General features: G+C 42.5%; 2 protein-coding genes across 3 annotated transcripts; one reads left to right on the top strand and one right to left on the bottom strand.

The window, feature by feature from the left end:
- Nucleotides 1–1,049: 1,049 nt before the first annotated feature.
- utp4 (UTP4 small subunit processome component) lies at nucleotides 1,050–9,977 on the bottom strand. The gene is made up of 16 exons (XM_071547037.1): nucleotides 9,528–9,977; nucleotides 8,628–8,816; nucleotides 8,449–8,533; nucleotides 8,240–8,329; nucleotides 7,733–7,944; nucleotides 7,391–7,562; nucleotides 7,020–7,111; nucleotides 6,369–6,465; nucleotides 6,213–6,277; nucleotides 5,765–5,887; nucleotides 5,365–5,521; nucleotides 4,453–4,559; nucleotides 4,183–4,278; nucleotides 3,309–3,494; nucleotides 3,068–3,178; nucleotides 1,050–2,182 (listed from the first exon to the last, which is right to left on the bottom strand). Exons 1-16 carry the CDS (start codon nucleotides 9,684–9,686, stop codon nucleotides 2,066–2,068), a joined length of 2,058 nt encoding a protein of 685 aa, XP_071403138.1. The 5' UTR covers nucleotides 9,687–9,977; the 3' UTR covers nucleotides 1,050–2,065.
- A 108-nt stretch (nucleotides 9,978–10,085) lies between these two features.
- On the top strand, nucleotides 10,086–13,904 carry chtf8 (CTF8, chromosome transmission fidelity factor 8 homolog (S. cerevisiae)). 2 transcript variants are annotated; one of them, XM_071547046.1, is made up of 3 exons: nucleotides 10,086–10,311; nucleotides 10,817–10,934; nucleotides 11,953–13,904. In XM_071547046.1, the coding sequence occupies exons 1-3, from the start codon at nucleotides 10,292–10,294 to the stop codon at nucleotides 12,223–12,225; spliced, it is 411 nt and encodes a 136-aa protein (XP_071403147.1). In that variant the 5' UTR covers nucleotides 10,086–10,291; the 3' UTR covers nucleotides 12,226–13,904. The 2 variants fall into 2 exon arrangements, with proteins under 2 accessions (XP_071403147.1, XP_071403146.1); XM_071547045.1 differs by having other exon boundaries at nucleotides 10,811–10,934.
- The last annotated feature ends 406 nt before the right edge of the window (nucleotides 13,905–14,310 follow it).

Below are 14,310 nucleotides of genomic sequence, written 5' to 3'. Positions count from 1 at the left end.
AGTAGGAGTCGTAGAAACTTTTTCGGCGTATGCGCTGGGTGAGCAACTTTCATTGGAATGAATGGGCCGCCATCTTTGAATGCCTCATCCATAGTTTAATACATCCATGGCCACCACACGACGAAACCGAGCCAAAAAAGCTCCGGAAGAAACCGAACGACGCAGGGCTCGAGACAGAGATGTCAAACGACGGAACCGAGCCGTAAAAACCCCGGAGGAAACCGGACAAGACGGAGCTGCGGAACACCGAGCAGAAGAAGCAGCTCCGGGAGAAAGTTCTGTCGAGCAAACCGTGCAGAGCCGAAAGGCGGACGAAACGCCGGTCCAGATGACGACCACGGTCCCATATGTAAAATGTGAAGACCACAATAACTGGCTATTAGAATAAATATGTATACCCTATAACCTGAAGACTGTTCACAGACTCTAACACCGACTTTCATTATGCTACACCTGACCCATATGCAGCAGATATGGATTAGTTTGTATGTCTGTCTGTCAGCAAGGTATCTCAAAAACCTGTGAATGGATTTCCATGAAAGTTTTTGGACAAACAGGCTTTGAGCCCAGGAACTATTGATTCGATTTTGGTGTTGATCCGGATGGGATTTCCGCCATTAGACGATTATCGTTTCTTTAGCCTGATAAAGACTTGGCTCCAAATCATAACGGCATGTACAGGGTGAAGAAAACAAACGCAATGATCCAGATCCAAATTCTGGTAACGCCCTGCTTTGGCTGCTACTTGATTAGTGTGTGTGTGTGTGTGTGTGTGTGTGTGCGCGAGCTCAGTGATTAGTTTTAGTGTCCCATGATGGTCTAAATGCTGTTCAGAGGCTTTTCCACCCCGACATGAATTAAATTCTAGGAAAACGCTTAATCCTTGTTACTTTGAGATTTAAAATAATACCAATTTCTTCTGACCTTTTCTGATGAATGAATGAATGACTGACATTCAGACGGCTCTCTAGTACAAAGCAGACAGTGCAGTTCAAATTGTCCATAAATAAAATACACCTTTCAAACAATAATTACAGTAAATAGGTTCCTTTTATTACATTATCAAACAGTCTTTACAAAGCAAGGGAGCAGGAGAGTGGTGAGACATGAACACAAAACGGCTTGCATTTGAGTTTCCTAAAGACCTTTCCATCTCCTTGACCTGGAAAGAGACAGACAGTGGTCCTGTGTAGCTCAGTGTGTAGAGCATAGCACTAACATCGCCAGGGTTAGGGGTTCCAATCCTTAGAGCAAGGCACTAACACTGCCAGGGTTGGGGCCTGTTTCCCACCGGTGCCACCCACACTAAAACTAAATGCACCCATGATACTGTACTGGGATGTTATGTGAGACATCAAGGAAAAGCTGTAGGGGAAGGAGGGAGTTTTGTATTATTGAATCTAAACTCAGCCAGGTCTGGGATTCTCTAAAGTATCTTAGTGCCACGATCGTGTTTGCTCTGTTAAAAGCCAAAGGACAAATCCGATCTAAGGCAGCGACTCTCAATTTGATCTGCATCAGGACGCAAAGTTGACCTCTGCCATGAAAATTGTGTCCCGATATATGTGTTCTATTAGATAAGACCACATGCATCTGTCTTGGTTGTCCTTCGTCCATGACAATTCAGAATGTCTTGCAACCTACTTGACCTGCCAGCTCTGAAAAGCTCATCATCATATCGGATTTACCATAAATATGAGCTGGGAAAAACTCATTCACGTCAGCCTCTTATTGGTAATTACAAGTAGGATTGTGTGGGAATTGCATAAGTGTCAACACAGGTGGCAAACGTGACCGCGAATCCACCGATCCAAGGCGGTCCAAGGTAATAAAAATAAAAATGATCAGTTATATTCACACTAACACAAACAACTCTACTTCCGCGAAGCGAGAAATTGCTGCTGCAAGTTCGTTTATGGTTGATTTCAAATTCAAAAGTAAAAACACTTCCGAGTTGAAGCGACGAGAGGTCGTCCTGTTCTTCGGCTTCTTCCGACAGGACTTGAACGCAGCGTGTGGGCCGAGATGCTTTTAGGGAAAGGGGGGGTGCGATTCCTTTTTTTTTTTACGTGGCGAACTTCTTCTGCCGCACCGGCGCGGGCAGCTGAGAGGTGATGTCCAGCAGGGGGCGCTCCACCGCCACCAGAGAGTGGTCCTCCAATAAACTCACACACAACAGGTGCTGTAACAGGGAATACAGCTTGGTCAGCATGTAAAGCAGGGAGCAAAACAATAAGACACAAGTAGGACTGGACGATATGGTTGAAATCAATAGCACGATAATCCTAAGGATTTTTTTCAATATCGATATATATGACGATATGGCTCACATGAGCGAAATCACGTTAAATAATCAAATTAATGTTCATCATATTGAACCGAATGGTAATGTTTGGCGTGATGTCAAACTAAACTGAAATTTTCACATAATATCCCTACCATACTTCATTGTCTGAGTTTCTAAATCAAATTTCCTTGTTCTCATCAGTTCAGACAGCAGAATTGTGCGTCTCGATATCCCAAAATCACCATATCATCACAATATAATCCCACTGAAAGACAATTAACGATAATATTGAATTATCGTCCAGCCCTAGACACAAGTGAAATAAATGGGAAAAAGGTTTGTTTGCAACACTAAATTGTTAAGATGGAAAATTATATCAATATGTAACAGGGTCTATCTCTAGCAGGATAGAGAAATTAATAGATTTTAGATTTCCATCACCACCTAATTCAACACATTATACAGCAAAGTGGAAATTCTAACTACCATTTCTAACGCACTGTATCTGGTGTTTGGCTAGTGGCCCAACAATATCATTTTTCAACTGGTAATTTGTGCCATTCAAATTCAAAAAGTATTGGGTTCTTTTATTGACGTTGAGAACTTTCAGCTATAGGAAACAAGTGGAGAGACATTTACATTTTCAAAACTTTGGAAGTATTCATGTAGTAGATGGCACCTACGCTTCATTGTTTGTATCCGTGTGTGGCACTTCACTCCACGGTACTGTCAGTGCACCATTACATGTAAAGCTCCACTTTGTCAGTATGAAGATCTCACCTGGAAAGCTTTGCATATCTTGAAGGCGTGGCTGTGTTTGATCCTCTCCGGCTCTGGAAGACTCCTCAGCGTCATCTGATTGTACAGCAGGGTCTTCTGGTCCGGGAGGGGCTGAGGGTGGAGAGAGAGAGATACACAGAGGTTACTGAGATCTAACCCTACAAAAACAGACCCCCCCGCCCCCTTAAAAACTTCTTCTAGGCGTGGCAGACAGTCACAGTGCAAATCGCTGGCTACCTACCAGACTCTGGTCGATGACGCAGAACATGTACGTGTCGTGCAGGAGGATGTGGGCGGGGTTTGTGGGATTGAAGGCGAGGTGGGTGACGGGCGTGTCCCTCTCCAGCCACAGGGGGTGCAGGCCTTGTTTCTGCAGCTTCCGGCTCCACTCGGTGTACTCCTTGTGCGCCAGGGAGTACTCAAAGATCTACGCGGAAACAAAGAGAAAACAATCATTGGTCTCAAACAACAACGTTTTTAACATTCCTGGAAGACCTCATGAATGAATGATCATGTCACATCACACTTTATCAGACTAATAACACAAAGCTACAGATCTGAGGTCCTTTATATGTTGAGCACATATTCATAAACCCTTTCAAACCAGTTTTAGTAATCGATGACCTCTATTGACGACCAGTAGGAATTGCAACAACATTGATCGAATTTTTCCTACACTCTGCTACTCTGTATCCCCAACTGATCTAACACAATAGTGATTCAATCTATATCCAGTTCATGAAAGCTTTTACACTTGCTGTTCCAAACACTCAGTGTCTGGTAGCTCTTTCTAGGAAGTGATGCGTTTCAAGTTCCCGGTTTGTTTGGAATAAACAGAAGAAGTGGGTAGTTAGTAGTAGTAGTGATAGCCACCATGGCTGTTTGACAGATGATCTCTGGGAAGAGCAGAGCAACAAAGAGATAAAATAACCAAGAATCTTGCGGCTTACTTGCTGTATTGATTGTACAAGAATATTACAGATGACAGAAAAGTTTTCTACTTATTCTACCATTCTGACACTTGCACTGTTTTTTTTCTTAAGGTATGTTGGTGGTATTAGAGTCACGATGCAGAGGGGCATCTGGCCCACAAGTTAAAATGACACAGTGCTTACCTGTTGGTCAGCGTGCACCATGACCAGGTTGCTGGTTGCCGGGTGGATTGCCATGGCGGTGGGACAGGAGCTGTACACTGGGACTGTGCAGTGGAGCTACACACACACACACACACACACACACACAGAACAATTAGGGGTTTGCGGTTTGCAGTTAAAAATTCAAAAATAATTTTCACCGATTTATATCGATCAGCATTTAGGAGATAACAGACAATATCATTATCAAGAGGGAATGTACAGAGAGGATAAAAATGACAGGTAATTCACCTTTAGCTTGTGAAGGTTGTAGACGTGGATCTCACAGTCGGAGTTGGCCGTGGCGAGCCATTTGCCGTCCTCACTGGCACACATCAGGTGAACTGGCTGTCTGGTGCCTGGGGAAACCACACAAATCAGTTAGTTACATGGTATATAGTAATTTACATTATGCACTCATTTGATCCTTTGGTAGGAATGCTTACATATATATATATATATATATATATATATATATATATATATATATATATATATATGTGCCATTTTGATCGGATTAACACAAGCATGCATGAATAGGTTTTTATTATTATTACTGTTATTCTTATCATAAATCATCATCAGGGATCGTTAACAATTTTAGTGTCCCATGGCCTAAATGTCGAGGCTTTCCCACCCTGCCAGGGATAAAATTGTGGGGAAAAACACTGAACCCTTTAACACGCTAGTGAAAAAAGATATTCAATATGGCACAAAATACTGGCTATCAGTAGGTTGAATCCAAAAAATATGTCATTATGGGCCTTCAAAAACCGATATCAGTCAGAGGTATGTATGGTGGCGTCTCACAGGATTCCACTGTGGCCTTGATGTAAAATCTCACGACTATCTATAACTAAGTCAGAGCACTTCCATGAACTAAAACTATTTCTTCCTGGTTTGTTAATGTTTTTCTAAAGAGGTGAACTGTCTGATTTCCACTATTTTTCACCATCCAAGTTAATGAATGTATGAAACAAGTTGTCAAATACATTCTGATATATTCCTGGAAAGTGGATATATTCCTGTAAAGTCAGAGAATATCAAGGAATTTTACAAATGGGCCATAGAGAATTGATCAAATTCCCTGACTTTCTCCGTCTGGAATACACCGCTCAAAATTCCACGACGTTCCATAAAACTCCACGGAGCCCCTGGCCTCACCTGACTTGGGCTTGAGGGTGTGCAGGTATTTGCACTCCGACTGGCCGAGGGCGACGACCACGACGGACGAACGGCCGGAGGAAGCGAAGAGTCTGGAGGAGTCGGAGGAGAAGCGGAGCTGGTGGGCCGAGCGAAGGACCTTCGGCAGCTTGGCCACCTGGAGGGAGGAAGAGGAAGGAGGAGGAGAGCTCACACTGTGTACTTTACTATCATCGTGGTTCCCATTACCTGCACGGGAGGCTGTTCATTAAGTAGTTTACTCAAATCAATCGTTGTCGAATTGTAAGAAAGAAAGATTCTTAATTCACTTGACTTATTTCAGTCGTTTAAGTTTGATCTCATCTTTATACCAGGGTTTTACAGACAGGAAAATATGAAAATGACTAATGCGGGAGCCCACCTTGGTGATGCTGACGTTGTTGTTGTCGTACTGTAGTCTGTAGAGGCGGACGCTGGAGACGGTGGAGTAAGCCAGCCAGCCTCCACATGGAGACAGGGCGCTGCAGCAGATGTGGTCGTCTCCCTGCAGAGGTCAAAACACAACAAGTCAGCTCTTTACTTCAACATTCCTCAAGGCCCCGAAGAGAAAAGATTAAATGAAGTAGTGCAAAACAGACAAACACAGACAGGTCAGTTGACAGATAACGATAAAGAGAGAATTGCAGGTGCTTCAGAAGAGAACTGGCTGTGCATAAATAATGTGTAAATATATAACAGCCAGGCTAGAAAAACAAAAAACTAATTTTGTATATGTTTTACTGATGCAGGTGGTTAAAAGCAAAGCTCTGAAGCCAATAAGATTTCAGGATTACAAAATGACGATACAAACACACGACTTCAGTACAGACCTTCCTTTTCAGCTGAATCAGTTTCTCTGGTTTCCTCTTCACAGGTAGACTGTCTCCAGGTTTTCCTGTTAACACATAAATTGGCAGGTTCATGAAAAAAGAGCCTTGTGTGTGTCAGAGTGTGTGTGTGTGTGTGTGTGTGTGTGTTTTCCTCACCGTGTCCATCGCTCTCTCCCAGTCTCCACAGCTCTAGATGGTCAGGGAATTGGAAGAGCAGCATTCCTGCCTTCTTCCCACAAGAAACCAGACTTCTCTACACAGACAAGAGACAGACAAGGGCGACCATGTCACTATGGAAAAACCTTGGCCTACAGTGGCCCTGATATTTGAGGTTCTCTCTTGTACGGCGAGAAAGTCACACCAAACTCCATTCAAAAATCTGCCAGTTTTATGCTTCCTTGCTTACTGGCCAACACACATACCTCGTAAAGCATGGCTTAAGCCCTTTTACAAGCAGTTTGGTTCCACTTTTGGTTGGTTCACCTGTTATTCCTACAATCTTCACACACCAAAATACACTGCAGTGGGCGGTAAGCAAGCACAGTGTGCCAATTCTACCAAATGAAATTTTTATGAAAAAAGAACCGAATGTCCCAGTGGCCCTAATGATTCGTAAAAAGTCTTAAGTTATGCTCTACCAGGTATGTACATTTGTAAATTGCCAGATTTTTCAAATGGAGTTTGGAGTGACGTTTTCTCCATACAATAGAGAATGGCACACATCAGGGCTAGGTCTGCAGATGTAAATCAGTAAGTATTAAAGTGATTTTTAAACATAGCCGCATGTCCAAAAGAATGTATACTCACATGTGGGAAAGCAATTTTGCGCAGGGCTGATTCCTGGGTGTTTTTCTCCACCTTCTCCAGCAGGGGTCGCACTACCAGCTGAGTGTCCATACCTGAGAGATTTGCAGCATCAAAACATCATGTTATGAAATGAAAATGAAAATGTCACATTTGAAGTTTGATGGCAAGCAAACATTTCTGAGACTCTGCAATCCATAGTTAATTGCATAGTTCGCCAACCACAACACCAATACGGTTTGCCATGAAAATGGTCAAATTTAAAGATTCAGTACTGCCACAAAACATCAGCTACTGGCAGCTTCAATCCAATATCGCTATCGGCCGTCAAAACCCCACACCGGTCGAACCCTGACAACAAATTAAATACTGACCTCCGGAAACCACGGCGGTCTCGGTGTGGGCGAGGGCCCGGACGTCGTGCGTGTGGTTCTTGAAGGTCCTGGTTCGGACCCACTCCTTGTCTTGCCGGTCCACAGTAGAGGAGATGAACTGGAACTGGACCACGGTGCCCTCTGACGTCCCGGCCACCAGACTGCTCTCATCCTGTTAACCATTAACATAAAACACCGATTCAGTGAGAACATGTACCCAACTCGTAGACACACAGACACTTGCGAATTCCCCAAACAACATACTGGTCTGTAGTTCCTACACACTAAAAAGACCGACTGTGTCCAGATTCGAGTAAGAAAAATGTCTCCATATACGCTCACCGGTGAGACAGACAGAGCCATGACGTCCCACTTGGTGACCAGGTGAGTTCGGACCAGCGTGCCCGTGTGTCCGTCCCAGACCTGGACCTTTCCCGCCGAGTCCCCGCTGACGATGGTGTGGTCGGACAGGAAGGCGACGCTCCAGACCACCACCTCTCGGCTCTTGGACGCTCCGACGCCTCGCTCCACCAGCAGCCTGTGTGTGGCGTGGCCTGAACGTGGCAAAAAACGAAAAAGAGACTGGGGGGGTCAGGATCATATGAGTAGTGGATGTTGAAGGAATAACATCTGAATGTTTGGAAGAAGTGATGAGAACACAGACACCGAAATCATCCATGCGTCTCTGGTAGATAGCCTTGAATGGATTTGATTACAGCTAGAGCTTCATATACTACACATGCATTGATGTATTCTATTGCAATTCACTTCTGGATTGAGTTGTATCTGCTGTGCAGGTAGAGTCCAGCAGGTAGAATCCATTCTATTGCAGTTTGCTGATAAACTCACCTGACTCGACATCAAAGACTCTGATCATATCCATCATACCGGCAGCAATCCGTGTACCAGAGGGATGCCAGGACAGAGATATGATACGACCTGGAAGATCACATCAAATAAAATCAGTTTACTTTGAAGTGCATTTTACTGGGTCACAACCAGTGTCTGAAATTACCTCCCACCAAGTATCAAATACCAGCAAAATTTGTCTTACTTACCTTTCTGCCTGTTAAGGTTTCTTTGAAATTGAATTGTCTCTTCAAGTATTTCAAACATCTTCACTGTCCCGTCCTCACAGCCAATCTGAGGAGAAAACAGCCATGGAGAAATATGAGTACCAGCCAAGGGGTAAATCAAACTTCCATCCAAGGTGCTGTATAGATGGCAACCGACTGACCGCTAGGTGTGTCCCCTGGCTGTTACTGCTGATGGTCCAGATCGGTCCTCCGTAGGCCTCCACGGTGTACCTGGGCCTCAGGTTCTCCAGGTCGTACTCTGTGATCTCTCCATTCAGACCGGCACTGAACAGACGCCGTCCCACCCAGCACAGAGCCTCGATGGCCCTGCCGTCCTGGCCTGGGATCACCTGCACGTCAGATTCAAAACAAGTCTAGAGGTTAGATCTTACTTCCTGGTATTTCGGAAAGATGATGCGATAACAAGTCATGTGTTGTGTTTCATTATTCAAGGAGGTTTACATTAGCAACAGATCATGCAGCATATTGTAGGGAAAGAATGTCATGCCAAACTCCATTTAAAAATCTGGCAGTTTCAGGCTGCTTTGATTATTAGCAAAGGTACATATCTGGTAGAACACGACTTGAGACATTTTTTCAAATCATTAGAGGCCACTCTTCAATTCGGTCTACATCCAATATACCAGGCAGCAGTTATTCTATTAAAGTCGAATCTTTTAGAATTGGTTCGCCTCTTATTCCCACATGCTTCTTCCACCAGAATACAGCGTTGACTGCGGTAGTGAGCAGAGTGAACCAGTTCTAGAAATTGAGATTTTACTGAAATAAATGCTGCTTAGTAGATTGTCTATACCCCGAATTTACCTTAAGACCCTAACAGTTCATAAAACGTTTTCAGTCATGTGCTACCATGTATATGTATTTGCCGAAAATCAAGGCGACATTAAACTGCTGGTGTTTTGCATGGAATTTGGTGTCACGTTCTCTCCGTACAAGAGACAACAGCACGTATCGTTCTAAGAATGTTTATAACACATGGTCTCTGTCCATAACTGAACAGATAATCCAGTGGGTTAAGTTATGTATTTTGAGGTTGCTACCTTTTCTTGGAAGTAGCTGTCAGCGAAGTTGAAGACCTCCAGCGCCCCATCAGCCCGGGCCAGGGCCAGCCTCTCTGTGTGCATGTTGAATGCCATGGCTCTGATGGCACTAGGCATGTAGTCGAAGAACCGAACCCGGTGCACTTTGAACTCACCCATTGTCACTTATTAGGACAACAAACGCATGTAATTTATAACGTTAGGTAGCCAATAGGTAAACGTTCACCACTAGTGCTAAAGAGAAGTGAACCGGCTGCTGGCTAGCAATCGTTAGCAAAGTCAGAAACGCCACTGGTTAACACACTTCTGAATGTGCAACAGAATGTAAACTATGCGGATAACTGTTAATTTAATTTCGAGAACATTCGCACTCAATACTGTGGCTCATTTACCTGCTGTTTTCTTTACTTCAACTAAACTTTCATTGCCAGTAACTCCACACGCTGGAAAACATCGGGAGCCACGTTGAGAACCTTTGAACCGGTAACGAATCTCAAGCAGGCTCCACAAACCGGACATACGTCATTACATTGACAGCTACAATCAGCTGGCGGGAAAGTAGGTAGAAAGAAAATGTTACTTTTACATGCGCATTGATAGGAATTTCGTGGTTATTGCCAGTCAATTTTCGGTTATTTATACGTATCGTGGCCTGTTTTACGGCCTGCGTTAGTTAAACTGGTTCTGTTCTGTTCAACTTAGCTAAAGTTTAACGTTATACAACACCGGGTGACAAGTGCTGTCCTCGCCCATCTGCCAGGACAATGGTTCAAATAGTCATAAGGTAAGAGTGGTAAACTATTGTAACTATTGCTTCATAAATCTACATTTTCATGAACAGGACATTATTGGCTTTAAACATTTGGGGCGAATAGTTTTCACATTGAACGACGTTACCACCACTCAAACAGGGACAAACGGTGTGTTTTGGTGGTCAGTCGAACTAATTGTAAAATCAATTCTAAAAGTGGAAATTTTTACTGAAACAAATGTTGCTTGGCGGATTGCGTGTATGCCGAATTGAAGAGTGGCTCCTAACGATTGTTAAAGGTCTTAACTCGTGTTCTACCACCTATGTACGCTTGCCGATACAGGCAATATTAACCTTAAAAGCCAAATGTTTTAATTGACTTTGGCGTGACGCTCTCGCCACACAAGAGGGAACTACGCCTGTCGGGGCCAGACCACTCCTACATCAGGCCGTTTTGTTACATACTGTAAAGTCCAATGAAGGCTTTTCCAGGTAGTTGATAAGTGTATTACTGCTTGTCTGCTCCCTACAGAGGCAGTGTGGATGGCAGTAGCCCTCCAGAGTGGCTGCTGGTGGAGCTGCAGGGAGAGGTGGTGTCCAGGCACAACTCTGGTCTAGCAGGAAATGTGATGGGAGACTTGCTCTACACCAAAGAGGTAAGCAACAGAACCAGGAGCAGAAGCTTCACAAAGCTGCTTGCTTTTCTATTAGGGGACCAAACTCCTATGTAAGAACCTGCTCAAACCTGCCACTTTTTGTGTACATGTGGCACCTCTATCTGATGTTTTTGATAAGATGCAGGGTCTGTAGTTTTTTCCCTGCTTTGGTTTATGCTCACTCTCCTGAAAAAATAAGGGGAGTTGTAGTTTTATTTATTTATTTATGGTTTATTTGATAGGGACAGATACAATATACATAGACGAACTGAGAAGAGCTATCCGATGCAAGTATCATAGTGTTTATAGCGGATGCTAATTTGCAACACCTGTCCCTAGAAGGGCTTTTGTGAGAATAAGAGATTAAAACAGTGAGGTAAAAAGAAGGGAAGTCCAGCAAGATACAATAGAGCACAAGGTAAAAAAAAAAAAAAAAAAAGGGTAAACTGAGTACAACAAGATACCATAAAACATAGATTTAGTAATAACATAACTACAGAAAACTAGACATGAGTACAAGTTTGTTGCTGAATTAACCAGGATTTGGTAACTCTCTTAAAAGTGATGAAGGTTGTCTTCCCTCAGATTCCAACTCTTGTCTCATATAGGCTTAATAAGTAAGGTTTTTACTCCATAGCACAAAATGATGATATATCTGGTGGGGTGGTAGTCGATCAATACTAATTAATCAAAGATCAATGAGATTTCTGCCTTTCAAATTCACTTTCCAGTTTTGGAACAAAAATTCTCCCAATCCCCCCAACTACTCTCATTTTCAACTGCTCAATGGTGGAGAATGGTGCTATGAGCAAGGGACCAAAGCAGTGTTATTATTCCAGTATTTTGCATGGTGATATTACCTCTTCACTAGCCGTTTCTGTTTAGTTTTCTTCTCTAATTAGCTGCCTTGATTCGGAGGAGGAATCAGTGAAAAACATGAACAGGAAGAACAAGTGACAGGGTTTAACCTTTGCCTCGCTCTCCTTCCACTTCGCCACTCCCTCCCCCCCTCCACCAGGGAGTGCCGGTGCTGATCGTGGGGCACCACATCCTGTACGGCAAGCAGGTCAAACTGGAGAAACCCTTCGCCGTCCTCACCAAGCATCACGGCCACGCGCAGGGCACCGGGGGTAGCCGTGACAACGACGACGGTGGCAGCCAGGTGCCCATGGAAACGGACCAGCAAGCATCCGCCTCCACCTCTTACTCTGTGTCCGCCCTCATCAAGAGGAAGCTCATCTTCAAGACGCGCCCCAAACCCATCATCACTAATGTGCCCAAGAAGGTGTAGCAGGCTGGAGGGGATACAGATACACACTAGGCCCATATAAGTCAGTCATCCACCTCTGATATGATGGATGTGATGCAGTTCGATTGATTACATACTTATTTATTTAATTGGTCAATACTACACTCGTCTATGGGAAGACCTTAATCCTGAAATGATACAAATGCAACATTTTAATGAGATTCCAAGGAATTTGTTTTATTAGCATCCTGGGAATCAGTGGAGATTGTTAATTTTCAGCCTAAAAATAGTCCAATTGAAAGAATATGGGCTATCAGCAGCTTCAGTCACAAAGTATCTGTATCTGCATGCCGTTTCCAGTTTGGTGGAGTGGTATTTATGGTGCACCAGTATGATGAGACACAAATAAACTATATATCAACTGGGACGTTGTTGGTGGATGAAGGACATTTCCACCAGATGGCACCAGGTTGTCTCTCTGCAGGAATACTGAGATGCTGTCCTTGGGTCAAAACTATTGTGAATAAATACATGAATAGGGAATATGATGTAAGCTTTTTTTATTGTTTCATATTATCTTAATAGTTACACTGTTCCTTTTGACTGGATTTGACATTTCCATTTTGCAGGTTGTATGTCATGATAGGGAGTGTTTCATTCCCAAACACTGTAAATGCGTTTTGGAAAAACCTTTTCACTTAATGATCTTTGGTCAATATTTCCGCAGTACAGATGATTAGACTTTAAAATGATGCTAAAGTGTGGGCAAAGGTCTCAAAGGAAAGTTCCACCCTCAGATACTCGTAGTTGTACTCATGGTTGTATATCATTAATCTGTGATGTTCAGTGTATTCCGGTTATTTTAGATGACATTTGTGGTGAAGTGTTGTAAAAAATATATCTTTTTGTTGTGTCCACTTTACCTCAACTTGCCTCATCTGCTTCTGCTTCAGTTAGTGATCTCCTACGTTTCCCATTATGCCAGAGTGAAGTTAGCTTGTTATTGCCTATTTGATGGATGGGAACACTTTATGACCCCATGTTTCAATATTTGAGAATATTTCTCTTGTGCAGCCTCCAGTTCATATGCGAAACAAGTTTTTGAAATTGCAATTTTTTCATATATTAGAAAAATATTTTCTCAAATATTAAAACCAATCACAAATGTATTCATCAATGTGGTTTTACTTGTTTGCTTTAGAACTTATTGAAGGTGAAAAAAAAAAAATCTACCGAATATCCAATATCAAGCTGACTTTTACATGTAGGTGGAGGTCCATTAATATGAATATTAACTTCAATGATCTTGTTCAACCATCAGTGGCCTGGCATAATTTTCAAATGTGGCGATAGTTTTGGCACAAAGTTTTTCACAATTTTTACAGTGCAAGGAGAACTGAGTATAGCAGTGGAATAAGAAGGGGACATTGTCTTTATTCGGATAGAAACAACATACAGGTTTTCAATGGCTGTGAGTTTGTAAAATAAAGTTTACATAAAAAACTTGAACAGTTTGTTTAACATTATGTACATAAATAAATGCAATGTGACATTTTCGTTGCCTGATCCTGTTAATTGGTTTATCTTTACAACTTGCCGTGAGAGAAATATGTAATTGGTGCATGTTATATTTTTGCGATGACATGCAGTGTCATACACAATAATTGAAGTACGTTTACTGGGTTCTTACACAGGTCTGGAAAGGTTGGAATAGTGTAGAAAATTTGTTTTGGAATTGGGCAACAAGTCTGGAAAAGTTTGTAAAAAATTTTGTTCAGTTCCAATACAATTAGAACTACAAATTTTACAGAGTTATAGAACCAATACCAATTTCACATTTGATGTTGTGAAGAATAATCTTCAAGTATAGAGTGATATGGCCTAGAGCTTATTTGACCATCAACTAAAATCTTCAAATTCGGTCAAGAATAGTATGGAAAATGTACGGAATTTTAAAATGGAAAATGTACAGGAACACTGAGTTTAAAACTTCTTTAACCCTTTTTTCTTGTATAACTAGAAATGTCTGAGAATTGACATCCAAACTTCTCTTGTTGTATCTGATGTTGAACATCCACCATTTTGTTCATACTAATTTGTGCTAACCTTTACGACTAACTCCACTCA

This window comes from Centroberyx affinis, unplaced genomic scaffold (assembly GCF_046629955.1).
Source record: "Centroberyx affinis isolate AG114_WGS23_722 - 3 ecotype Tasmania unplaced genomic scaffold, CSIRO-AGI_Caff_v1 ptg005625l_1, whole genome shotgun sequence".
Classification (NCBI taxonomy): Eukaryota; Metazoa; Chordata; class Actinopteri; order Beryciformes; family Berycidae; genus Centroberyx; species Centroberyx affinis.
Note: the sequence above shows the minus strand (reverse complement) of the source record. Positions and strands in the feature narration are given on the sequence as shown.